A 26,447-nucleotide genomic window follows, 5' to 3' on the forward strand; every position below is an offset into this window, starting at 1 on the left:
TTTTTTTTAAATATCGCAAGAACGTCCAGGCTACATGAAAAGACACAATCACATATGGACACATTTACGGTGAAGTAATGCTCAGATCCTTTATCTAAACATCAGTAGCAACATCATAATGTTGAAATACTGTGTCTCAAGTAAAATTCCTGCATTAAGAAATGTTCACAAATGTAGGTACAAAAATAATACTTTTACCGTCATATATATTATGTATACTAACTTAAATAAATGTATTTTTTTACTTTTCACCCCTGCATTTAACTTATGTAAACTATAGTACAGTAGTTTGCTTAAGTAAAAGTACTCACACTTTAAAGTATAGTGTGGAAAGTCAGGCAATGTTAACACAGAACAACTGTGTAGTACTGTACTGTACAGAACTACATTTAGTCTATTATTAAGTCCATTAATATGTTGGCAGCTTTTTAATGTTGTAGCTGGTTGAGGTGCAGTTATTTGTTTAATATAAGACTAATGCTTGTTTTCTATATGCTTAAGCTCCTGCTAAATGTGGAGATTAATTGATTGAAAGTTTGGTCTATAAATAATCGTGAAACTAGAGTTTGTTTTGTCACAACGATAATGAAAACTTGGAGGACGTCCCCGGTGCTGCCAGTGGGGGGCGGTGTTTAGCGTTTGGGCAGCAGGAAGTTAAATAACATCCACATCACATCCGTGAAGAACAACAGCAACAACAGGGAGGCTGAGGGACTCCAACCCAACTTCGTATGTGAGTACATTTGAATAAAAGATTACAAATGTGACGGCTAGAACAGCTTTTATCTTATTTTGTTGTCGTTTGAAACAACCAGCCGCCGGCTTAGTAAAGAAATTTACCGGTGTGTCTGGCATGCGGGATGTTAGCAGAGAAGCTAACCAGATATGCTAACCTTTTAACAACTAGCAAGTTGATTTGGCTATGACATAACGTTACATGATCTTTTCACTTTAGTTTCACACGCTGTCTACGTTGTTTTATAAATGTCTTCTTACATAGTCGGACATTGACAACAGTTCCCTGAATATCCTGTGTGCTCAGTGATGTGGCGATGCCAAGCCCTTCATTTGTTGACTAACTTTTTCCACATCTCAAAGACTCCACCTTAGCTAAGTTAGTTATGTGATCATGAATGCAAAGCGTAGACATTTAAATGAAAACCTGCTTATTGATTTAGGCCCCACTCCACAAATATCAAAAATGTCTTTCACTGTTATTACAGATTTCAACTTCATGACGGGGCATTAAGGGGATAGAATATAATAACATAATATAAAATAATGCAAGAAGCAGGAACGAAAACAATTTGTAAAGCAAGCAACTTTTCAGTTCTTGTTAAGCTATAAAATGCTGCGTTTTGTACATGCAGACTATGAAATATTTATTGGGCTTATTATTATTATTATTATTATTATTATTATTATTATTAATCATATTATTATTATTATTATTTTTTGCAGCCAGTATGAGTTTTTGTGCAATAACAAAAACATTTGTTGATACCAAACACCACTGAGCTTGGAAAAAAAAACAGCTGCTCCACGCCTGCCGTTTGGCAAAATAATGAAGAGCTAAATGGGAATAGTGTTTGTAATGAAAGTGGTATTCAAATAGTATTAATTTTCTGTACTTATTACTGCCTTGCTGAAGCCAGTCTGTAGATGCCATCTGGAGCTCCAAAAGGAGAGAACTGCCTTGTCGATATGGACAGCAAGGCTGGGGATCTGTTCAGTGCGGAGGATGCTCATCCAACTGGCACAGGCGGAGGTGGAGTCTTGGCAAAGTAAGATATTTATCTGTGAATTTGTGTGGGAGCAATAATAATGCTATTATCATTCAGAGTCAGAAATAAACGGAACAATCTGCTACTATTGTTTGCAGGTCTACAAGTCATATTAAACAATCTATAGTCCAACAGATAAACACTCACTGGGCAATTTATTAGGTACAATTTAATGCCCCTCATTTATGTAGATTGGGTGGCCCAAACAAAACAAAACAAAAAAAAATTTTTTTTATAATGCACCTCAATAGGACTCCACTACCCACTAAGACCTCAATAAAAACATGTAGAAGATTATCACCTTTTTCAACAAAGTTTCAACATAAACTGAGAAATTATAACCTTGTACAAGCAGAATCCAGAATCCATGGCAGCGCTGCTGTATTGGATTGTATTAGTTTACAGGTGTACCTAATTATGTGGCCAATGAATGTATAAGGTCCTGATGATTTACAGCTAGTATATTAACAGAAAGATTAGTGTCTGTAAGTTTGTTTGCGATGTCAATCTATGAATTCCTTATATTTCCATGAGTTAATTTCTAAATGCTTTACTGTTTCTTAGGCTCTGGCTCCCTAAAGGCATCTCAGCCAGTATGGCTAAGGAGTGGTTCGACAAACGTCGATTGTCCATTAGACCATGGGCCAGCTTTGTAGACCAACGCAAGTTTTCAAAACCACGCAACTTTGGAGAATTGTGTCAGAGGGTGGTGAAAAACGTGGAAACTTACAACAGCAACTATACCTTCATCTTCCTGGGTCTCATCCTCTACTGCATGTAAGGCCATCAAAGAGTCAATCCGTTAAATTGTTGGCACTGGGAATATCTTCACCTAACGCTGTCCAGATCTTAGTCACACAATCAGTCACACTTGTACAGGAACCTTCTGGAAACCATTTGGAAGGTTTTGCTTGGTCCATTTTGGCCTCTGTGTGTATTATAAAAAAGAGACAAAACAGAAAATAGTGGGAAAAGTGATTTTAAAGAAGTAAAACTCAACTCAGGCTAAACAGAATCTAAAAAAGCTGCTGTAATTGCCACCAAACTGATTAGTGTTGATGTCTCTCTCCTTAGCATCAGCTCTCCCATGCTACTGATTGCCTTGGCTGTATTCGCTGGTGCCTTCTACATAATACACCTCAAGTCTCTGGAGTCCAAACTGGTTGTCCTTGGTGAGTTAAGCTGGTATATATGTCTCACACTCTTTTAAATGTGAACTTATTTAAAAAAAAAAAAAAAAAGTCACCAGGGACCTTTGAATGGTATTCTAAATAACGTTTTTTGTGTAAAATATTTAAAACTATATATACTATACTACACTATATATGTTAACAGATAATGTTGGGATTGTGATCAGCTTGGCAGCTTTCAATTCTTTTTCAAAGCTATTAAGGATGAAAATTATTGTATGTTACATCTTTGGGTCGGAACAGTTAAATGTCTCATTGAATTATTTCAAATAAATCTTCTATAAGAAAATCAAATACATCCATCTCATTTTTACCGTTCAGTCTGACTATACTTGTTGTTGTATCTGTAATTTTCACTGTAAACCAGGCAAAGAGCTGACTGTGCCTCACCAGATGAGTTTGGCTGGAGCCGTCTCTCTACCTGTGTTCTGGTTGGCTGGAGCTGGAGCGGCAGTCTTCTGGGTTCTGGGTAAGCCAAACTACATTTATTATACATTATTATTGTAATAATGCAGCAACATTTGTTTCAAAGTTAACCAGGGCTTTTTAACTTGTGCTTGTTTTTGTGATATTGATATATTAAAGCATATTCTACTGTTGCTTATAATACAAATTGTAATTGCATTCATGCACTTTACGTAACCTCTCAGGAGCGACGTTGTTTGTGATTGGTTCTCATGCTGCGTTCCGTGAGCTGGAGGGTTCTGACATAGAAGAACTTCTTATGGAGCCAGTGTGAAGAGCAGGTTGAGCTCTTGGCAGGTGCTGGTCGACGATCAGTCTTCACATGGACCTGGACCTCTTAGATCTGTTCCTTAGCTGCAATTGCATCCTGTGTTTTATCTATGCCAATGTATCAAGAATACAACTTTTCTTGGCTGTTAAATAGTTGTTGTTACACACTACAAAGTTTTTTTCGAACTCATAATCAGAATTGATACATATTCCCTTCTGTACGCACAAGTGAATCATTTGTTAATGTATTCAAGAACAGGATCATACAACCTATATGCCTTTTTTTTTTACATATTTTGAACCTTGATTGCCTCCTGTATGTGTCAAATAGCTTCTCGCTTCCCAAAATGTCCCCTATGACATATTATTCTTGTCAGTCTCTTAAAGGGCCATCTTTGCTGTACCCTGTAGTAGATCCTTTTAAGGAAATAACCTCTATTTGTGAATAATGCAGGTTTTCTTTATTTTAGCTGTAAGTATTATGTTAAACGTGCAATGTGCCATTTAAAGCTTTAAAATGTTTCTCTGACAGTGATCATGCAGAAGTAAAAGAAAATGTTTTATTCAGGAGATAAATGTATTATTTTAGATGGGCTAGTTGACTAGTACATACTTACTACATAGGTTCACGAGAAGACATTTGAAAAGGTCAGTACTTGGTAATGATGTTTTTGATTGGGGCATAATATGGTACTTTGGTGTCTGTGTGCATATTTATCAGCTCTGCTTACAACATTCAGATATGAAGGTCATTCTAAAATCACAATGTCTTTTTTTGGAATTAATCTGTTATTACATATTGACGTAAGTTGGGTGTTTTGTATTTAAATAACATTTATGACATGCAATAAACTGCTGATGTAAATAGAACCTCTTACTGATTTTTTTCAAGGGCTTTGATGTCTACGTTGTTATTTTGCTTTTTATATATTCAGACAGTTTGTTCCATTCACTCAAAACTACATTTGACTCATGTTTGTGCATGCAAGTCAGGAGTTGCAGCGAACTCAATGGCCCTCAGCACTGAGTTTGTACATTTCTTCTTATTCTGGTCCGGTCTGAATACACAGTGGAATAGGACAGTCTCAACCCTCGTGGCTCCTCTTCTGTCTCTAGTACACCACTCGCCAACCCCCTCTTGTCCCCCTTTTCATGTGACCCCTGTGACCTGTGCTCCGTGACAGCACAACGAGAGGACCCCATGCTCAGGTTGCCATGGCGATGACCTTGGAGGGCCCCAGTCAGACATGCACTCGCTTACACACTGCGGCAAAGGCGAGCGATCGATATTCTATTATATGGCGAGGGTGGTGAGGAGGGGGGGAGAGAGTCGCACTGCAGTGAGCTCACTGCAGAGACACAGGGGAAATTAGAGCGAGGGTGAAAGTGTGAGCGTGTTTGTCAGCCAGAGTGACATAAAGTGGGTGTGCATGTGTGTCAGTGTGTGCATGTATGAGCAAGAGGCAATGTATTTGTCATTGGACTGTGTTAGAGTGATGCCACAAAGTTTCCAAGTTTCTCAGTCAAATGGACACGTCCTAAATTTTCACCAGATGTTGCAAAGTGACCTCCTTATATTTCACATTACACAAAAGTATGTTGTGTATAATTTATTTGATTTGTGTGCTAGTTGGCCAGTAAGACGTTCATTTCAAATAAATGACCCCTGTGGCAAAGAGAGGTAGCACAATTACAGCCTGTTCCCCTAAAGATAAAAGATGTATTGCCCTGCTCCATTTGCAGGATTATAATCTTCTAGTAATAACTTTTATCAATGACAAGTGTTTTACACAATGGTCTGATTTGTGATAGTTTTGAAAAATGGGTTTTGGGAAATAGTGAGACTCTTCTGCTGACAGTGACTCTCATCTTGTAGCTGATCTATGTTGAGCTGACACATTTACAGAGTGGTTTGGTGCATTAACCTGGGCTGCTGCCAACTCTTTCTGCTATGGCTGTTAAATGTCATGCAGTTTGCGGATTGAAGTGCACTTACACTCATAACACTAGGTGGCATCCCATCCTCATGTTTCTATATTTCTAATTCCTAATTTCTGGTGTTCTATACAATATAAATGAACTGATATCAACTAAGTTGCAAGTAGTTTGTTATTGTGCTTATGGGTACATTTCAAGTGTGAATTTCTATTTGAATACATGTACCAGGATAATAGCAAAGCAGATATAAAGGACTGGTCTTAGTATCACTTACAGAAGCTATTTAGGTACACGTCTCAGTTTATATTGTGGGGAGGAAGTTCAGGGTGTAAATAGAACATTGCTTCAAAAACGTGTTGTGGCTACAGCAATAGATTACATTTGATTCATTACCTTGTGCACCACTAGAATGTACAACCTATGTTATAAGTGCACATTTTAAAGCACTTTCCAGTGAGGTAAGGGTTTAATCAGTTTAAAATCTCAGCTTCAAAAGTCAGAATCAGAGAGAAAACCACACAGACAGATCTAGGTTGTATTAAATGATCTAGATATTTTATTGGTGTTGGTTTCATTTATTTGACACACATGTTCTACTAGTTGTGTATTTTTTTTTCTTTACTTTCAATCCTTTCAGCCATCTGAGATAGACCCAGCCTGAGAGCGCTGCCCTTCACTGGTCTCCAACACATACATTCACACAGACCTGGGCCAGACCAGAATATATCAGGACCTGAAGTAAACCAGAACTGGTCCCGATCCAGCAAAAGTGCCCAGGTACCTCAACTCACCACTCACCACATCACAGCACACTGCACCACATCATAACAGCACACCTGCAGTGACAGAAACCTGAAAGCATTGATTGGTGTCTTGTGCCTTTTGGTAAAAACAAGACCTTAAACCCTGCTTTGCTGTTACATTTTTAGGATAGCCTCCTGAAAAAAACAGCAAAAATAACTGAAACCAAACAAATAAAAGCAAAACGAGAGACAAACACCTCTCACTTTTTCTTATCTCACCAATATTTTTCTTCACGAAAGTCTCTCTTTAGGTGTTTTTCAACATGTGTTTTTTATTGTTTCATTTAAATTCCGTATTGAATTATATAGATTTCCTAGAGCACACAGAAAGATTGATTTGTATTTACGAACTTGGGCGGTGTACTGTAATAGTTTATAACAAGGACAATGGTTCACACAGTGCACACAAACAGAGACAAACAGGGTTGGAGGGAGGAGAGAGGAGGAGTGTGAGAGATAGAGAGGGAGAAGGGGGGCACGGGACGTTATGGGGTTTGCTTTATTAGGCCTAAATGAGGAAAAGCAGCTCTCACATTCCCCCCTTCCCATCGTAGAAATAAAAAAAGACAAATAAAATACCCCCACTCCCAAGTAGAGACCACCCCCGACCCACATATCAAAAAAACAACAACACTGTGGCCATTGAGAACAGAAGAGAAGGAAAATGGACGTAGTCAGGACGACAGGGAGATGACCACTCCACTGGTCCCCCACAGACATGAAACAGAGGCAAGAGGTGGCAGTTGACGTGGTGTCGGCGGTGGGATCTCACTGTGTGATCTTTGTATCTGTGTGTTATTGGAGGACAAGCAAAGGGAGGGAAATGAGGGAAAAGAGAGAGGAACGAAGTACAGAGAAAGACGAGGAGGGGACAGCAGGTTGGGAAGGAGCTGAATGGCCCTTTTGTGCAGAGCATAGACTCTCCCCTTGTATCCTTAGTTCATTCAAATCTACATACACAATATGCAGCTGCCGTTTGGTAGATATATTGGTTTATGTACACAGCAGTGAGAGAACACATGCAAAGAGTATCATAGGAGAAAAGGAGAAAGGAGGGGCGGGTCAATGTTGAAAGTCGTAAAGGTGCTTTTGCTGTTTTTAATCTTTGGGGAAGTTGTGATGAAAATTGCTTCAAAGCGGTTTTTGTCTTTAAGGGGGCAGGGCATCTGGAGGTGTGTCTTGCCAGGGATGGAGTGACAGGAGGGAGAAATAAGTGGAAAATGTAGAGGGTTTGAGCCAATCCACTCTTGATCAATAGTATGTCTCCTTTTCCACCCAACCTGGAGTGTAAATGAGAGAAAAACACAGAGGAGGAGCCTCCAGTTAGTAACAATGTGTAACTCTTAACATTTTATGAGCTGTAGTAATTGTAATTTGAAGACCAACACCACTAAAGCTCAATATGTTGTTGTCAGGCTATTCCTTTATACAGAGTGTTTTTGAGAACACTCACCTCCAGGGTTTCGGCGGAGAAGAAGTTTTCGAACTTCATCGTATACAAAGATGAGAAAACTATAGGGGAATGCACAAAACCACCATGTGGGCCTGTGGACAAGACAAGAGAACCCGATTAGATGATTACTATTATTACCAACAGTGAACACATAACATTATATCATATGTAAAGAGGCTGCATGTGCATCCACGTTCAACATGGTAATGTTGCTCACTTTAGAGGATACATCCTGAGTGCCACATCCATGCCTGGGCAGTAGGACAGAAAGGCGGCCAGGGCTGTCTCTTCAAACAAGCCAAAGATCAAAATCTTGTTCCTGGATTGAAAAAGAAAACAACAAATATTGAAGAGGAGACATGATGATGGAAACATAGGGATACCTGTCAGCCCTATTAAGATCAAATTATGCTATAATTGTTGGCAAAAAGAAACATTTAGCGATGAAAGACACAAGTAAGCATGTTGGTATCACAGTGGTGTTGCTGGACTCACTTCATTCCCTGCTGGAACACAGAGTTACGTCTGGTCTTGCAGATGATGACATCAGCCCACTGCACTACCACAATACTGACAAAAAAGGCTGTGTGGCATGTAAACTCCACTATCTTCCTTTGTTCGTATGTCTGGAGGAAGGCGAGGACAGAGAGGCAATAAGGTTCAGTAATAATATCAGAAAATTCACACACAGTGTCACCTACACTCTGACAGAAACTATACACTTACCCACTGCTGTCCATAGCTGTCTTCCAGGTCGTTGACACCGCGGTTGTCCCAGCTCAGCCTAATGCCCACTAGTCGACTGGGCAGGAAACCATTTTCAGCCAAGATGACAAAGTAGGAGAAGAAGCCGCCCAGAGCTTGGATCATACCTAAAGAAAGACATACATACAGAAAGATGAAGTGACCGTTTTCTAACTTTGTTTGTGTAGTTTTTTCCAAAAACACTGAAGATAGGGCCAATTGAACTGTTCAACACAATATTACCTTAATAAAACTAAAATCAAACTTCTGTACAGTTAAAAAACTATTCACAACCTGGATCAGAGGTCCCTATCTTCAATTCACCTACCAATTTGTCCATAGGCAATGCTGATAAGCCTCTCATTCACCAGCTTGTCCCTGAATGGGTTCCTGGGCTGACGCTTCATGATGTCGCTCTCAGCTGCTTCATAAGCCAGAGAGATAGCTGGCACCTGAAGGAGAAAGAAATGTGAAATGTTACTACTGTAAGATGTTTAATATGAAAAGGAGATGTATTCGCAGGTGCCTGTGTGTGAGTATAAATCTGTATTTGTCTTACCATGTCGGTTCCAAGGTCAATGCAGAGGATGGTGATGGTTCCCAGGGGCAGGGGAATGTTGACAATGATGAACAACAAGAAAGGGGTGATCTCTGGGATGTTGCTGGTCAAAGTGTAGGCAATGGACTTTTTAAGGTTGTCAAAGATCAAACGACCTGAAAGATGAAGGCAAGAAATTACATTTCTGATGTACAATCACTTCTAACACTTATATTTTACTCCATCCTCCTTCTTTCTAAATATTTTCTCATTATGAACTATTTATTGATTTAAATGCTTTCTGTCTTCCAGTTCTATCTTTTTCTCACCTTCTTCTACTCCTGTGACAATAGAGGCAAAATTGTCATCCAACAAGATCATGTCTGCAGCCTGTTTGGACACGTCAGAGCCTGAGATTCCCATGGCAACACCAATGTCGGCCTTTTTCAGTGCAGGTGAGTCATTCACACCATCACCTGTCACAGCCACAATGGCACCCTAGGAGAGTCAAAGGAGGCACATGGAAACCATTATGTTTTACAGAATAAGAATATAGAAAAAAAGTATGCTTTTATCCCTTAGGTACTAAGAATATATTGATTTTGCTTTTATAAAAAATAAAAGGAATAAATATATATAGTATAATAAATAGTAACCATAAATTGAATAAATGAATGATAAAATTATTTAGATTATTTTAAATGAAACTGTCGCATTTAAATTAATAAAAAAAAAAACAACAAAAACAAATAAATAAAAAAAGTCTTGTGCATCAGCCAGTGACTCCTCATTCAGCAGTTAAATAGTGCCATCTCCTGGTGTGAACGTGTAACAGCATTAAAACCCTAGTGACAGATTTTACCCACGAAAAAGTCAAAAACATGCAGTGGTAATATCTAAAATGTTCCAACCTGTCTCTGGCAACCCTCTACAATGATGAGTTTCTGCTGTGGGGAGGTCCTGGCAAACACGATCTCTGTGTGATTCCTCAGGATGTCGTCCATCTGATCCTGAGATAGATCTTTTAGGTCTGTACCGTGAATCACACAAGCCTTGGCATCCCTGAACACAGACAATGAAATGCTGATGTTGGTCTAATAATAATTTGTAATAATAAATAAAATAATAATAATTCCTTTTTCTATGACTATGCATTTTTCTGTAATCATTCTTTACCTGGGGTTGACCTGGCTCACAGGTATATTGAGACGAGCTGCAATGTCCTCCACTGTCTCGTTGCCTTCTGAGATGATGCCTACACCCTTGGCAATGGCTTTGGCTGTGATTGGATGATCTCCAGTGACCATAATGACCTATAACAACAAACATGACATTTCACCATTTGGTGCGAAATTTCAAAATACATTTTGAAACCTGTGTAACAAAATGCTGTAAGAAATAAATGTATATAAATAAAATAAATGAATAAAAGTCTACCTTTATACCAGCTGATCTGCATTTGCCGACAGCATCAGGTACAGCGGCTCGTGGGGGATCAATCATGGACATGAGACCAACAAAGCAAAGGTTGTCTGTCTGGAAGTTGACATCATCTGTGTCAAAGGCAAAGCCCTTGGGGTACTGGTCTTCAGGAAGCAGCAAGTGGCAGAAACCTGGAGAGAACACAAATGTCTGACTTAATGTGTGATTTATAGGAATGTCTAAGAATCAACCCACCCTCTGCCTTCATCAGTTAGAAAATAGATGCTGATGTATATTATATATACCACTATGACATTCTTATTTTACCTATTCACACTTTCTTTCATACTGTCTCCCTCTGTACCATCCATGTTATAGAGAGGTAATGATTCCTTACCTAGTACTCGCTCTCCCAGTCCTCCCAGCTCCATGTAGGCATTCTGGAAAGCTTCTTTCATCTCCTCGTCCATAGGCTGCTCTTTGCCCTGTAGCATGATGGTGGAGCAACGGTCTAGGATCCTCTCAGGAGCTCCCTTCATTACCAGCAGGTAGCGATTGTCATTGGGATCCTCTGTCTCATGTATTGAAAGCTAGAGAAGGAGAATCGAAATGATCGACAGTTTGAATAAATCCTCACATATTAGTCTATTGTGCACTATTATTAACAGTGTTTGTAGTTATTTTTTGAAACAGTATATGCAGTTATATATAGTCATGACTTACTTGATATTTGTTGGTGGAGTTAAAGGGAATTTCAGCCACCTTCTTGTTCTTATCCCTCATCATCCTGACAGAGCCACACGATAGCTCGATACACTTCAGGAGGGCTGACTCTGAGGCATCGCCCGCAACATCACGCTTCAGGATGGCAATCGAGTCTTGTCCAGCTTTAAACTGAGCACGGTTACACAGAGCGGCGATACGGGCCAGAGACAGCCATGTAACTGAACTCTTGTCAAAAGAGGCACCTGGACATGAAACACAAATGTTTAGTGCAGTTCCCCTTTTACAGTGGACACTATTTTCACACAGTAGTAGTGTTTGTCCATGCCCTCTCCTTACTGACCAGACTGGTCCTCCGTGGTGTCAGCCTCATGGATCTGGTTGTCAAACCACATGTGGGCCACAGTCATCCTGTTCTGGGTCAGGGTGCCTGTCTTGTCAGAGCAGATGGTGGAGGTGGAGCCCAGGGTTTCCACAGCCTCCAAGTTCTTCACCAGGCAGTTCTTCTTAGCCATACGTTTGGCAGTCAGGGTCAGACATACCTGCAAACAAAGAGTAGGTATTTATGAAAAGACATTTAAAATATTATACAATATGATACCAAAATGTGTATTTATTCGTCCACTTACAGTGACAGTAGCCAGCAGCCCTTCAGGCACGTTAGCAACAATGATGCCAATGAGGAAGATGACAGCCTCCAGCCAGCTGTAACCCAGGATGATGGCCAGGATGAAAAATGTCACGCCCAGGAAGACCGCCACACCTGTGATGATGTGGATGAAGTGCTCGATCTCCTTGGCAATGGGGGTTTTACCAGTCTCCAGGCCAGAGGTCAGAGTAGCAATTCGTCCCATGACTGTGCGGTCTCCAGTGCAGATAACGATGCCACGTGCTGTGCCTGGTTTGTGACAATAACAACATTATAATGTAAAATATAATTAGTAGCATCAGTATTTATCTATTACATTTAATGCAAGACTTTAAGTAGTACAAGTCTTTCAAATCCAACCACTGCCGCACAAGTTAATAATAGCATGTAATACTATTGCCATGGTGACAATACCTTCCACACAGTTGGTGGAGAAGAAAGCAATGTTTCGAGTCTCCAAGGGGTTGTCATGGGTACAATCAGGTGACCTGTTCTGAGGTTCTGACTCTCCTGTCAGGGAGGAGTTATCCACCTATTAGGAAACATAAAAAAACAACAAAGCATGCAGTTACAAAGAGCGAGAAAGCAGAATTAGATTGTGTGTGTGTGTGTGTGTGTGTGTGTGTGTGTGTGTGTGTGTGTGTGTGTGTGTGTGTGTGTGTGTGTGTGTGTGTGCATACCTTGCAGCCATGAGCAGAAACCACCCTGACATCAGCAGGGATCCTGTCTCCTCCCTTCACTTCAATCAGATCCCCGGCCACCACTTCTTCAGCATTGATCTGTACCTTCTCACCCTCACGGATCACCAATGCTTGCTGCAAGGGAAGATAGGAATGATGGTTAAGAAATACACATTCATTCACAGCACAGAAACACACAAACACTGAACACTAATGGGAAATATTGTCTGCTCCTTGATGTAAATAAATCTCCATACATGGATGTTTGGCTATACAGGCCATATATAATTCATTACATTCAATGCCTTTCCAATCAAAACACACAATATACACCCATGAAAGTATAAATGCTGTGAGAGAAATAACATTTTGAAGGTCAATATAGTGTAATGTTAAATATATTAAGAGGATGGAGCAAACGGATACAATGCAAAAAGTAGTTTTTTTCTTGTAGTTTCTTTTTTTTGCACAATATTTTACCATAAGCTTGTATTTGTCTAATATAAAAAATAGGAATAACTAAAAAAGAAAAGACCAATCCTTACCCTGTAAAGGCTAAGATGTGTTCACTCTTTTGAGAGTGTTTATATAAATCTTAAGGTTAATCTTAAAAATATTAACCTCCAACACTGTCAAATATTAAGGTGAAATATAAATACAAAAATTCAAACAAACCTTTACACAGCAAACACATTTTTACCTGAGGCACCATGTTCTTGAATGACTCCATGATTTTGGAGCTCTTGGCTTCTTGGAAATATGAAAAGCAACCAGTGATGACGACGACAGCTGTGAGCACTATACCTAGATACAACTGGGGGGAAAGAGAGACAGGGACATAATATTTATCAGGTGTGGCTGTTGTGAGAACTGAGTGCAGGATGAGTCATGTTTTAGAGGTGTTATTTACTCTGTGTCTGTCTGTGCTTTGCAGTGTGGCGAATGTGTTAATGAGGTATCAATGGTCCAGGTGTGATGATGTACATGCAAAATCAGTGAGTCTGCTTGTGTGTGTGTGTGTGTGTGTGTGTGTGTACGGTGCTCACATTGTCTCCTGCAGGCTCTTCCTCAGTGGCTGCCTGGATAGCATAGGCCAGAAAGCAGAGGATGGCACCAGTCCACAGCAGGATGGAGAATCCACCGAACAACTGGCGACAGAACTTGACCCACTCTGGGGTGGTGGGAGGAGGGGTGAGAGCATTGGGACCGTCCCTTAACAGAACCTCTGCTGCCTTGGCATTGGTCAGTCCCTAGATGAAACAGAGAGCAGGTGGGATGTGGAGAAAAGCGCTGATGCAAAGCCAAGAAAAACACAATCTGTTTGAGTTTGTTAATACTGTCATATATGACTCTGGTAGCTTGTGTGCTATAATAAACCAACACAGGTTGACAATAATAATCTTAATTTTACATTTAGGTGTATGTGTCAAAAATTCAGAAGGTGAATTTAAAATGGTTGCGTTGTCATTTTAACTTAAATTATAGAAGAGGTATTAGCAGCCTATTGTTTACAGGAAATCAAAACCAACCGGGTGCTGGACCTCTGAAAGAAAACAAGCACCCTCTAGTGGTACTACCAGGTAGTGGACCGAAGTGTTTGCATCTTATAACGCAGATCTGAGGGAACATCATCAACTCACCTGGACAATGTCAGTCTGATATTTCCTGCATACTTCCTCTACGGACATCTTATGTTCTGTCTGAGAAAAAAAAGATACAGGGATAATCAGTACTTGGTGGACTACAGGAGTGTTTGGAAGCTACATTTTTGCATGCCGTAAAAAAAATAAAGAAAGTATTCCAGATTAAATGTTATGCTACCATTTGAGTAGTGTAGCATTTTTAGAATATCCAGTAACTTAATTGCATACAAGGTAATAAAAAATTTACTCCATGCATGCAGTTCACCTGAGAGTATCAGGGCAGTCAGGTATGGTGACCCTGGTGTCTGTTTTCTTGCGCTGAGATGTGGGATCAAAGGGACGACCTCCTGATAACACGTCCCCCCTCTTACCAGTATAAATACATTATTTTGGCTGATATGGTCAATATTTCCTTTCTCTCCAACATGTTGGTGGCACTAAATTTTCATTTACATGATCCTGTAGTAGGATGCTCTTCCAATTTTTTGAAGAATTTCCTCACAATTTTAAATGCTTGGATGGTATAAAGAATTCAAATTCATACAGTAAATTGTATGTGAAATTTTTTTTCAGCTTTTGTCTAATAGGCTCGAAAGTGAATTGACCTTAAACATACTGTATGTTTAACACATAAGAGTGTGATGAGAAGTTTTTACTCACTATGGGCACTTCCTTCTTCAGGTCATCCATGTCCTTGGTTGCCCCCTTCTTCTTCTTGGGGGATCGGTCATCTTTGTCCTGTGTGGTGGCAACTCGGTAACTGTCTGACCGCCCATACTACAGACACACACACATGTTTTATACATGCCTTCGGACTAGAGGAGACTAAGGAGATGGTAGGGATAGTGCCTTTGTGTATGTATTAATCTAAACTGTTCTAGGAGCTTGTGCATGTTCACTGTATCAACTACAAGCTGTCTCTGTGAATGTGTTATATGCCGTCTTTGTTCAGAAGGCTGTCTTTACTGGTATTTTAACAGTATTTACCAGTTACTGTAACAAAATATAAAGCCAGTGGGCTTCATTGAATTGCCCTTGAGATTTTTTTCTTTCCACGTATTGTAAACAGCGTAACAGTTGTGTCCCTGTGAAGTGGCCTTGTGAAGTAGCCTCCATTTCTCAGAAGATAATGATGTCAATTATTCCCAGTTTATAAGAAAGATGTTAACATAAAAAATCTATTATCATAAGAATCACTGTGATGTGAAAGGAAAATGCATTACCCTGCTTGAGTGCACCACAAATTAAAGACTGCGCCTACAGCCTGCTCAGCCGTATCCATTTGATCTCCACTGATCAAATACCTCTGATGTTCACAATAGGCTGGTGGACACATCAAAACATAATCAAGTGCAAATGGATTAACCTGTAGGTTTTAACTAACCACTTTCTGCACCATTTCATTTACTTATCTCACAGCAAGCATTGAGGACATGAGAGAGGGAGAGAGCAGACAAACTGAGTTATAGACTCATCAAAGGCTTTCTGATTAGATTCTAGTGAGTCTAGTAATGTTCTACATGATTAGACCAGCTACATCAGAGACTATTTGATGTCGAGATTACAGAAAAAAGTACACACATGCATGCACACATGAACACATCAAATGTGCACGTCCTTTCTTGCTTTCTGCTTTATTGCACTGCCTGTTGTTCCTAGTATGCTCCTTCCTGTAATTTTCCCTTCAGAAATTGGCTTATGTTGTTAAAGTAATCATGAGTAGCCCATTAATAACCCGTATTTTCTTCCAGCACTGCACATTCTAGTCCTTTTAAGCCGTGTAACTGTAACTCAAGCCTGTTCTACGAAAGGAGAGTAGCCTGACCACTGGACCACGTTAATATAAATATCCCCCAAATATCAGAGGCGACATGGATATGCATGAATGAGAGTGAGTCAGTGAGTGGACACTCGGGTGTGTCATTGACACAAGACTCAATGCAAGGGTTTTCAGAGTACTGACTAACTTGCAGTGTTGAGCTAATTTACTCTGGATTAGGTAAATATCTATCAATACCTAATCAAAAGGTTAGAGGATAAGGCTAAAATGGTTACTGGCACTATGTTCTTAACAGGAAGTCAAAAACCTCTGGGATTAAAATAAAGTAAACACCGTCTAGTGATACAACTAAGTATTAAAATGTTCAAAATGTTCAAGTAACTAAAGCTTTGATAGCATCTCATATTATAACACAGACTATAACTATAAAGACCACAAAAACGGATTTGAACTTTAACATAACGATTATAAGTATGTTTACTTTCAAGTCTTTTGTCCAAAATCACTCATCCATCTTTTGTATTTATGTATGAATTACATTTCCCTTATCCTCCACTGATGTCAAACACACACCCAAGCCACACCAAAGTACACACACCTGCAGAGGGACAACATGTGACTAAAAGAGATCAAGCCGCCCCTGCATTGCTCTCCTGAGTAGAAATTGAACTGCTCCTGTGTAGAGATCTGGTGAAATCATGTCATGACAGGTGAGAAAATATTATGCTGCAGCAAGACCAGGCAGGCATGATGACAACTTGGATGTGCGCTATTGAGAAAGAGGGAGTGTTGGGGTATGTGTCACATACGTATATGTATGAATGTGAATTTCCATTCTCTACTGCTTCATCAACTTCACTACATTTCAGTGGCAAATATTTTACTTACTTACCCCTGTGAAAACTATAGCTACTTTGCAGCATCAAATTAAAAATACAGTGTACACATAAGACTATGTTTATGTTGTATTTTATCAATTCATATGGCCATTAAGACAGCATATACGTAGTGTAGTTTATAGTGCTGCTACACTGTGGTATTGCTGCATTTACACAAGTAAATGACCTAAATACTTCTATCACTGGTATATATAATTATTGTTCACTGGTGATAAAGTGAATAACGTATGGCTCCATATATTTGTTTAAAAACCAAAGGTGGTACTCAAAGTTACATAGAATACCTTCTATTCGAGAATGAATCTTTTAATGTAACCTCAAAGACGTCAGACAGGCAGGTGTGTTCAGATGAATCTGTAGGCCTAATGTTGTTGTGGCTAGTTTTTCTACAGTGAATGAATACTCTGAAAACATATTTAGCGAACATTGTCAGCACAACAGCGCACCTGCTCTTTTCAGCATGTGCACGCTTAAATTGATAATACAAATATGCGCACACTCTTCTTTATCTTAGCGTCTCACACATGCACACCCCCCCCCCCCACACACACACACACACACACACACACACACACACACACACACACACACACACACACATACCGTATACCCAGATAACAGAAGAGGCTGGTAGGGAGGTGGAGAGCAGTGCCAAACAAAGCAGTATGTGGTGAAAACTAAAGGCATAGAGGTGGTTGTGAAGGGGGTGGATGACAGACACAATTGGGCACCTGGAAAGGGAGACATCAGTGGGAGGTGAGAAGCAAGGACAGATAAAGAGCAAGAGAGGCAGGTGGAGAAAGGCATCAGGAACGAGTGAGAGAGGAGCTGTTATCACCCATCTCTCAAGCTTCTAATTAGATATTGACCACTAGTCTTTGTCTGTTGCTCTGCATCAGTCTTTGACCAGCAGTGACCCCACTCTAATAAATTGCACAACCTCACTATGTGTGAGCGTGTGTGTGTCACTTTCCCATATGCTAATAGATTATTTTCTCACTCTGAGAATCTGTTCTTAAGTGTATGTACACTTGTGAATGAGTAGTTATCAGCATGACTCACACAGAAAAGAGTGGTTGCTGATTTGTCTTTTGTCTGTGTGTACAGTACATTGACTCTGTTAAAAGCAGACCTGATTTGGCTCTGTGTTTGGATCCGTGTGCTCACTACTCAATCATTAATGACAGAAGGGATAGCCTGCAAAGTCTTTCCTTTCTCCTCTTCATACACCTGATAAAATGCGTCCTAATTGCAGCTAACATTTTTTCACAGTTTAAAATGTTTAAAAATGTTTAAATTATATGATTCAGGGTCTTTATACTACATGATTGTCCATTAATACTGAAGACAGACTTTCTAAGTCTGTCACTGTTCCATCAATCTTCATTTTGAAATTATTCAGCATAGAAAGACGATGCCTGCATTTTGTTAATTCAGAATCCAAGTGTCTTTTAATGTGGAGAAAACATCAAAGTGTGCTGCCTGTGTGTGTCTGTGTGGGTGTCCAGCTGTCTCACACAGATCTTGGTAATGTAATGAGCCCCCTCTGTCCTGAGGAAGGAAACAGAGACTCGTGGCTGGAATTACAGACAATCGTTCTCCCACAAGCACACAAATGAACAGACTGATGGACAGATACATCTATGACATCATCAGGAAATTAAAGAATTGCATCTATGGATTACATAGTTTGATCACATTGGCTTATTAAAATGTGCATAAAGTAGCAATAATTGAATTAAGCTAATGTTCACATATCTGGCTGTGGGTTTGATTTGATCAGGAATTGCTCAGCAAGCCTGGTCTGGCTAACCAAACCAAATGTTGTATTTTGTCCTCCTGTGAACAATACTGATGAGTGTGTTTGGAGGGCAGTAACCATGGTGACAGGCATGGCCACTGGCATGGTGACGCAGCTAAACAGTGGTCTAGTACTCCAAGGATCTCCTGATGTGATCTGGAACGAGTAATAATTGATGCATCTGTAACTGCACACTGTATTCACTGCTGTATAATACAGGCAGGCTATCGGCTCAAGGTATTAGTGTGGGTTTTTGTGTGCTTGTGTGTGAATCACTGTGTAGACTACAGTCCGTATGTGCAGCATCTACACGCAATGCGGCAGAAAGACGGCAGAGAGATTTACACTGGATGAGTGAGAGTGACCTAGGGGATGTGAAATATGATTGAGCACAACTTAAAACTTATAGACACAGCGACATGCTAAAATCCAAGAGTGATAGTTACAAAATACAGTGTAATTTCTAACTAAATTGACCGTGTTTAAGGCCTATTTAGACTCATCATGTACAAACACAGTTCTAATTTTGTTTGTCAGAGTGAAATCTACTTCGTCATATATGCACATGAACCAACTAAGTTCTGAGTTTTAAGCTAAAGGAAGTGTCCACATATGCAGAAATGAAGAAGCAAGAATGCTGTTGTAAGTCATTTGTTCCTCTTTAAATGGACGTCACAAGAGGAAATGGCCAGAAATAGAAAAAAATGCCATCCTTTGTCGTTTACTTCTCATTTCATTCTACCACATAGAACATCATAACCAGTGCAGCATTTGTTAAACATACACGAGGAATTACTTCCTCTACTGCTGCACTGACACATGAGACCCACATCATGACATTGTTCTGTTTTCCATCATGACGACGACTGTATGAATGTAGAAGCTGCTGCACATTTTAAGGGGAAAAAGAGAAATAAGATGATGTAAATCAGACTGACAGAAAAAAAAACACAAAAAATGCATAAATATATGAGTTTTATATATAAGTTAATATTGTATGGTTTTGTGTCTTTTGCATGTAGATGTCACTTGTGCTCTTGCCCCATGGAAACTATTTTGCATGTATAATGTCTGTATTCAAAGCAAGGGCACAGGTGCTAAACTGGATAAAATATACATGTTTCCTGTGTCTTCTGAAATGTCTTTACATGTACAATAGGCAGATATGGGGATATACTGCAGCCTTGTTATCATCTCTTGCAGTAAATGTAAAGGCCTTTGGTTTTAAACCTGCCCACTGCTTTGCTATGTGGTGCCAGCTGGAAGGCTGCTAAATTATATGTATATTTTGTTCTATATGGGCATGTAGAACATTTGCATTGTGAATATCTATAGTTCTGTCTATCAAACATAATACATAAATGTACCACAGGTTTTCATATATTGTTTTGTTTAGTGAAGTATCCTCCAGGCCCACCACACTGAGTGGCCCCTCCCTATCCAACATTGCATTATCCTGTGTAAGTTTATTTTTGTACTAATTGTATTTTTAAATTTGAACTTGAAATGTTGCACATGTATATAAGCACCAGTGTATTTTTGTGTGTGTATATGTGTTGTTGCAAACATGCATGTGTGTGTTTGACCTTGCAGGGTCACTGGGCCATCTGCTGTTTCTTGCAGCACGGTGGCAGGGCTCTGGGCCACCATAGGGGGCTCAGGCTGAGGACCAAGGGATATGGCTGTTTGGATTAGCTGGTCTGATTATTACACTGGATTAGCCCACTGTGTCTCGCTATCTCTTTGTCTCTACATCTCTCTATCTCTCAGGAAGATCAAATACATAAATTCAATCTTCACATTTATCATTAGGTCCTCAGGCCAAATAATTGGGTGAATGGCTTCTAATAGTACTGAGTACAGGAAAGGATCATATGGTTATGTCTAGGATTTCAACACCGTGTAAAAGAGACAAGATATTTATTACAATTATCTGTATCAGCCTTGAAAGTGAAACTGTCTATTCTTGCTATTCTCAAAGTGAACAGACATCAAAAGGAGAGAATTTAATATATCAAACAAGAAGAACAGAGGGAAATTATGGCATTAAACTTTTTGGAAAAAAGAGAATGCAACTTAAAGTTTCCACCACTAACTTGTACCCATTCCTGCATCGCTCCACTGTTTCCTGTCCTGTCCATGTCTGTGATGTCATCACCTTCATCTGTTCATACCACTGTATACTGACACTGTACAATGTGTACAACAGTGCCCAGCCCCCGGGAGACATTCTTGTACTGTAGCTTCTGTGCCCTGCTGTTTGTGAATGTCGAAATTAGCATTGTAAATCTTAGTTCTTTGGCTCTTGAAGAGGACACAGCATCTTGCCGTGGTGTGGGAGTGAGCATCAGGACTGCTCAGCAGGCAGCTGGTCAAAACGACATTTGTCAGCTTCACTGAACAAAACAGATCCTGGTTGGAAGTCATATAGTGACACATGCACTTAAAATTCTACTGTTTGAGTAGCTGCTTAGTCAGAAAATCTGTATGTTCATATCTGCAAATCGGATAATTCCTCATTATTCAGCAAAATAATTACTGTTAATAATAAAACTGTCTGAATATTTTACTTTCAAATTAGGCTTTGAAAATAAGACTTTGTCCATTGTGGCTGTACCTTGTGCTTTGGAGTATTCACATATGGACACACTCACTCACCCACACACACAGACACACCACAAACATACACACATCTCCAGGACAACACCCTGAATTAGTCATGTCGTCGTAGTCAGGCAACCTAAACCTTCTGAACTGTTCTCATTATGGGAGTCCATCAAAATGTTAATTTTGGAGAAACAATTAATAACTGTGGCTACTGTAATCTTGTTTCAAAGTAATATATGAAGGAGGCAGAACTGACCTTTACATTTTATTAGTATTATAGCTCACAGTTTAGTCTTTGTTCTGTTAGTGTCACACTCCTGAGGAAGATAACTGCAGATATTTTGCTAGAGATATCTGGACTCTATTCTTCAGCAAAGCTGTCACGAAGAGCATTGTCCTCGTTACTGTGAATATGTATTGATCAGAGATGGCTTCGAGGCGATAAAGGAGAAGCATTCCTGTTCGGGTCACCACACTGACCTTAAGTGACCTCTATGCTGCAAGGCCAAAAGATCGCACCTAGCTGTGCGGTCAGAAAGACTGTGGTTGACCAGATCGGTGAGGAAATGCTTTTCTATTGGTTCTTGGTACAGTGGTACAGTGCAGCCTATCAGCATCAGGCAGCAGGTGCAGTGAGGAGGGATGTGCAGCACTCTGCACCAAATTGAGGGCTGGGCCTCTGCAGAGGCCACACACAACTACCTCCCACTACCACCTTCAAACTTTCTCTCTTTCACTGTACTTCACTTGTTCCAACGTGAAAGTACACCCTGTTCTAAAACCTTTGCATCAGGACATGAGGTAATTAGTAGGACTAATCAAAATCTTTCAGAGAACTTGACGAGAGCTTCTCCTCAGCCAAGCTGCTAAACCACACCCCTCGCAATCACCAGTGTCCATGACCTTCTGACAAAGCCTCAGCACTACTAGACCTTCGCGTCTCATTAATGCCCAATCTCTGCTGGGCTGTCAGCTAACCTCCATCATACCTCTCCAACCTCTTCACAAGTATATGAATCCTTCAGTCAGTATCCTTTTATGATGATCCCCTAAAACCTTTTCCTCCTCTCCCTATCCCATTTGTCTCTTGTCCCCCTGATAACCAATCCCACAAAGCACAGCAAGAGGAAACAGAAGCCAAGGTAATGTGAGCCTCAGGTCATTATCCTGTAACAGGATATACAGTCAGGCAGTCCTCTACCTCCTCCTCCTCCACATCCCTCCTCCCTCACTTTAAATCCTTCTCTCTACACCTGCAGACCAGTCACTACTTATGTGCCCTCCCTCACTCTCTCTCTCTCTCTCTGTTCCTCTTGCTCTCTCAGCAGTGGCACCCTCCCCAGTTGGTATCACATGTCTGAAGGTGAAAACGAGCACTTTATGCATGTGTGCAGCCCTTAAGCATCTGTCCTTTCTACAGTCTCGTCAGCATCAGCCACTGAGCCGAATAGCACATAAAGCAGAGATGGATGCTCTGTCACCTGTCTCTGTGGACAGAATGTGTCGGATGTCTTTCTAGTATTCCTGACACATGCCCAGACTCTGCACTATAGCATCAGCTGCTGCCTTCTAACCCAGTCCGTCAGCGTGGCTGATCGACTCAGCCTATCACAGCTCTTTACTGGGAATTTCCACAGCGGAGGCCCCGCCCCCTGTTTGACGCAGAAACACGTCTCCGTCGGTGCCCCCTGCGGCCTTGGGAAAGGACAGCTGGTAGTGCCATCGCACAGTGCGCCAGTGCGAAATTCGCGGAAGAAAGACTTAAAGAGAGATTGGGAAGTGTAGTCGACTGCAGCGCAGGATAACAAGATACCCGGAACACTCATCCATCCCTCTCTCTGTTCTTTTATGCACCCCCCCCCCTTTTCCCTTTCAGGGTCAGTTCATAGGCAAGGACACACCATTGTCATGTCTCATATTATTTTATTTTAATAATGCCAATCTGTGGAAAACTCTGGCACACTCCCTTTCTTTTCCTTAACCAAACTTCCACCTAGCAGCAGTACATGCGTAAGCACTTTTTGCACTCTCATCCCTTTTGACGCAGTGCCCATTAATGCTGCAGATTCGGCTTTCACATCCACATGAATACCGTGGACCGGAGCCTCTCTTCCTCCGCTATTCTACACCTTGAACAATTCTCTCAGCAGAGAAATGTCAGATGCGGCAGGTGCCACATCAGCTGGTGTCACTGCTGTACAGCGGTGGATATCTCTCAGCACCGCATGGTTCGCTGTCTGCAGTGTCATGCCACCGCATAATTCACAAGACAGAACGGGGCCAGAGATTAAAAATCATATCTCCTTCCGCAGGATGGTGATGGAGCAGAAATTGCGCAATAGCTCACACCGACAGTCGCGTCACCACCTCAGGATTTTCCACTAGTGTGGTGTTTGTTCCACCACATCCGCTGATTCATTTGCACAGCTAATAAGTTTGTCCAGAGAACCGGAAACATATCTTTTGTTTCCAGTGGTTTAACGCTGAGAACTCTCTCAAGTCATAAGGACACACTTGCTCGTGGAGTGCTCGTTTCTTTAATCTGTGCTGTGTGTAAATATCTTCACCGATGGCGATTATCGAGTCCCTGTTATGTCACAAATTAAAGGGGAAATAAGCTGGTGAAGCGCTTATTCCCGATAACCGCATTATGACGCATGGGTCATCGAGGGTGCCGAGGATGAGACTCCTCCGCTGATAGCGTCCACAGCGAGGACGCGATGTGCTCAGCATCTTCCCTGTTCACCGCCAGATGCTTCGCCCGTGTGGCATCAGACCGGAGAGAGGGGCAGTGCCAGCGGGGTTTAACGCAGGAGAGGACAGCAGGGGGGACGGGGGGGGGGGGGGGGGCATCGAGGGCATGAGGGAGGTCACAGTACACTGTGTTCATTCACCACCGAGAAAGTCATGAAGCGCAACTGTGCGCATTTGTTCCCTCCAGATGTAACAGAATTCATTCTGTGGACTACAGGCTAATGATAGGTGAACAGAATAGGCTTTAACATCTAGTCCTCACCCTCCCTCTATCTTCTCCCTCACACGAGAGCTTCCTGAAGAATAAACCGATTAGGCCTAACCACGGCTGGCAAGGTTATAGTCGAAGTGAGGCTTATCAGGACCCTGAAATACACACGACACACTGACAACTTTTAAAACACACACACACACATACAGTCCACTGTGAGACTTTGACATCAGTTTTCATTAATATTTTGTCGGGGCTCGTATTTAAGTTGATTGAGTAAATTATATGAGCCATTAGTCATCTATTCATGTCCGAACCAGGCCAAAGTCAAACCAAAGGGAGCCGCTCAATCGCGATGCTTTCAATAGCTGCGTTAGTCAGAGGCTACCGGCTTCATCAGTTTGTCGCAGTCTAGGAGACCAGGGTGAAACAGTTCCGCATTACAGTCAATGTCACACATCCGAATGGGATTTCCATAAAGGAAAATTTACATCACGACTCATTTTATGAGCATCAAAGGGTGATAAGAGAGGCGTCGGGCTACATGTCACTTCTCAGGCCACTTCAGGTGGGCTACAACAACGCAGTTAAAAAGTTGGAATCGTCAATCTTACCCCCATGTTGGCGCAGTCACTCTTCTCTTCTCAGGTGATGCACGGCTTGAGAGGTGTCAGAGCCTCACGTTGAATTATATCTGAATGTCTCGCCTTGGGGGGGGGGGACGAGGGGGATTTGCTCAGATTACGGGGGTTGCTTAAAAGAAAAACGAGCAGGAAAAAAAAAAGGGGGACGTCAGTGAAGTTATCTAGACTAGAGGTCTGACAAAGTACCTTTCTTGGGCTTAAATAAACCTTTAAAGAGGTTAGGCTGCAGTCTTTCTTCCCGGTGAGACGTCTTTCAAATGAAATGTTGCGGTCTCAAGCGGAGCATCACGCAGGGATGCGGTTCCTTCCTTTGCTCTCTGACACTTGCGGTGAAAGACCGGCGAAACTAACCAGCCGCAGAGCTACCTTTTTTGAGGACTTGATCTTCCTCCGCGGCTGTGCCGGCTGCCGCAGTACTCCACTCCACTCACTAACACCACTCCGCCGGTGGAAGAAGCGCCGCCTCAAGCAAATGAGTGAAACCGAGGGGCCAATCGCACCCGCCCACCGCTCACTGAACTGACCAATCACAAATACGAGCGTCTCATCGGTGATGGGATCGCCGACCAATCAGGTCAAGCTCAGTCTTCACGCTAGCCAATGGAAAGCCCATTCTGCCCCTCCTGCTTTACTGCAGAGTGCCGAGGCTTGCAGCCAGCAGCATCGCGAGTCTCTAGGCTGAAATTTTGTATAAATGGACGCACAAGGTTAGATTCTAGTTGTCGTGATTGTGTCTGTTCATCATGTAATGTATTTCTGTAACATAAAATAGTGGATTTTTGTGCATTGTTGCATGTGATAAGCACTCCTTATCGGTCGTGTTGGTCCCGTCATGAGCATGTTATGCACCTCCATATGTCACTTCAGTAGTGGGCCTGCGCGCAGCAGACAGAGGAGACAGCAATACAGTCATATTGTGTGTATGTGTGTGAGGTCTGTGTCTACCTACCTGCAGACTGACTGCTTATATCAGCCTGTGCTGTGTACAATTTTGTCAATGCAGATTAAGCAGTTTATCTGAAAGACATGCAGACAGAGACAAAGGTGGAAGTATGTGTATCTCAGATAAAATTAAATAAGGATGAATTTTTTTTTATAATTTTTTTTTCATTGTAAGCTCCATGGCCTTTGAAGCTGTAAATGTGTATGACATTTATGAGGACAGTTGTAAAACACTGCTGCAAGTTTCCACACTGAGAGGAATAAACTAGTTTAACACACACAACTGCATACTGTGAAGACAAAAATGACTGAAAATAGAGACAGATATGCCAACATACCTCTTTGGACTTCGTGGATAGAGAGAACCAAATACATAAAGACGTATAGACATAAGGAAAACTGGTGATGGATAGATCATGCATTTTTCTGCAACAGTGCCAATGAGATTTAAAGACAGAGCATGAAAGAGAAACAGAGGACATGCCAGAGTGAGACAAAGCTTTCCCA

At 41.1% G+C, this 26,447-nt stretch overlaps 2 protein-coding genes across 4 annotated transcripts; one reads left to right on the top strand and one right to left on the bottom strand.

The window, feature by feature from the left end:
• The first annotated feature begins 608 nt into the window (after window positions 1-608).
• Window positions 609-4,579, top strand: rabac1 (Rab acceptor 1 (prenylated)). 2 transcript variants are annotated; one of them, XM_026370648.1, is made up of 6 exons: window positions 609-733; window positions 1,656-1,784; window positions 2,349-2,561; window positions 2,859-2,956; window positions 3,342-3,443; window positions 3,625-4,579. In XM_026370648.1, exons 2-6 carry the CDS (start codon window positions 1,663-1,665, stop codon window positions 3,711-3,713), a joined length of 624 nt encoding a protein of 207 aa, XP_026226433.1. In that variant the 5' UTR covers window positions 609-733; window positions 1,656-1,662; the 3' UTR covers window positions 3,714-4,579. The 2 variants fall into 2 exon arrangements, with proteins under 2 accessions (XP_026226433.1, XP_026226435.1); XM_026370650.1 differs by having other exon boundaries at window positions 631-733; window positions 1,652-1,784.
• Window positions 4,580-6,180: 1,601 nt separating this feature from the next.
• atp1a3b (ATPase Na+/K+ transporting subunit alpha 3b) lies at window positions 6,181-25,415 on the bottom strand. 2 transcript variants are annotated; one of them, XM_026370505.1, is made up of 23 exons: window positions 25,206-25,415; window positions 24,969-25,107; window positions 14,963-15,079; window positions 14,300-14,359; window positions 13,706-13,909; window positions 13,360-13,473; window positions 12,660-12,794; window positions 12,394-12,511; window positions 11,960-12,228; window positions 11,674-11,872; window positions 11,331-11,575; window positions 11,005-11,197; window positions 10,623-10,798; window positions 10,362-10,498; window positions 10,097-10,247; window positions 9,515-9,683; window positions 9,207-9,361; window positions 8,976-9,099; window positions 8,630-8,775; window positions 8,399-8,529; window positions 8,121-8,222; window positions 7,904-7,995; window positions 6,181-7,730 (listed from the first exon to the last, which is right to left on the bottom strand). In XM_026370505.1, exons 2-23 carry the CDS (start codon window positions 24,972-24,974, stop codon window positions 7,702-7,704), a joined length of 3,072 nt encoding a protein of 1,023 aa, XP_026226290.1. In that variant the 5' UTR covers window positions 24,975-25,107; window positions 25,206-25,415; the 3' UTR covers window positions 6,181-7,701. The 2 variants fall into 2 exon arrangements, with proteins under 2 accessions (XP_026226290.1, XP_026226291.1); XM_026370506.1 differs by having other exon boundaries at window positions 14,963-15,040; window positions 24,969-25,415.
• Window positions 25,416-26,447: the final 1,032 nt, after the last annotated feature.

The sequence above is a fragment of the Anabas testudineus genome, chromosome 16, assembly GCF_900324465.2.
Source record: "Anabas testudineus chromosome 16, fAnaTes1.2, whole genome shotgun sequence".
Taxonomy (NCBI): domain Eukaryota; kingdom Metazoa; phylum Chordata; class Actinopteri; order Anabantiformes; family Anabantidae; genus Anabas; species Anabas testudineus.

Bases quoted from the DNA above. Each gene is read 5' to 3' on its own strand.
- rabac1 (XM_026370648.1), top strand. From the start codon at position 1,663: ATGCCATCTGGAGCTCCAAAAGGAGAGAACTGCCTTGTCGATATGGAC. The intron at 1,785-2,348 runs GTAAGATATTTA...ACTGTTTCTTAG, and splicing joins GGAGGTGGAGTCTTGGCAAA to GCTCTGGCTCCCTAAAGGCA. The intron at 2,957-3,341 runs GTGAGTTAAGCT...ACTGTAAACCAG, and splicing joins GTCCAAACTGGTTGTCCTTG to GCAAAGAGCTGACTGTGCCT.
- atp1a3b (XM_026370505.1), bottom strand. The intron at 11,198-11,330 runs GTAAGTCATGAC...CTCCTTCTCTAG, and splicing joins ACTCCACCAACAAATATCAA to CTTTCAATACATGAGACAGA. The intron at 7,731-7,903 runs GTGAGTGTTCTC...TTTACACTCCAG, and splicing joins TCTCCGCCGAAACCCTGGAG to GTTGGGTGGAAAAGGAGACA.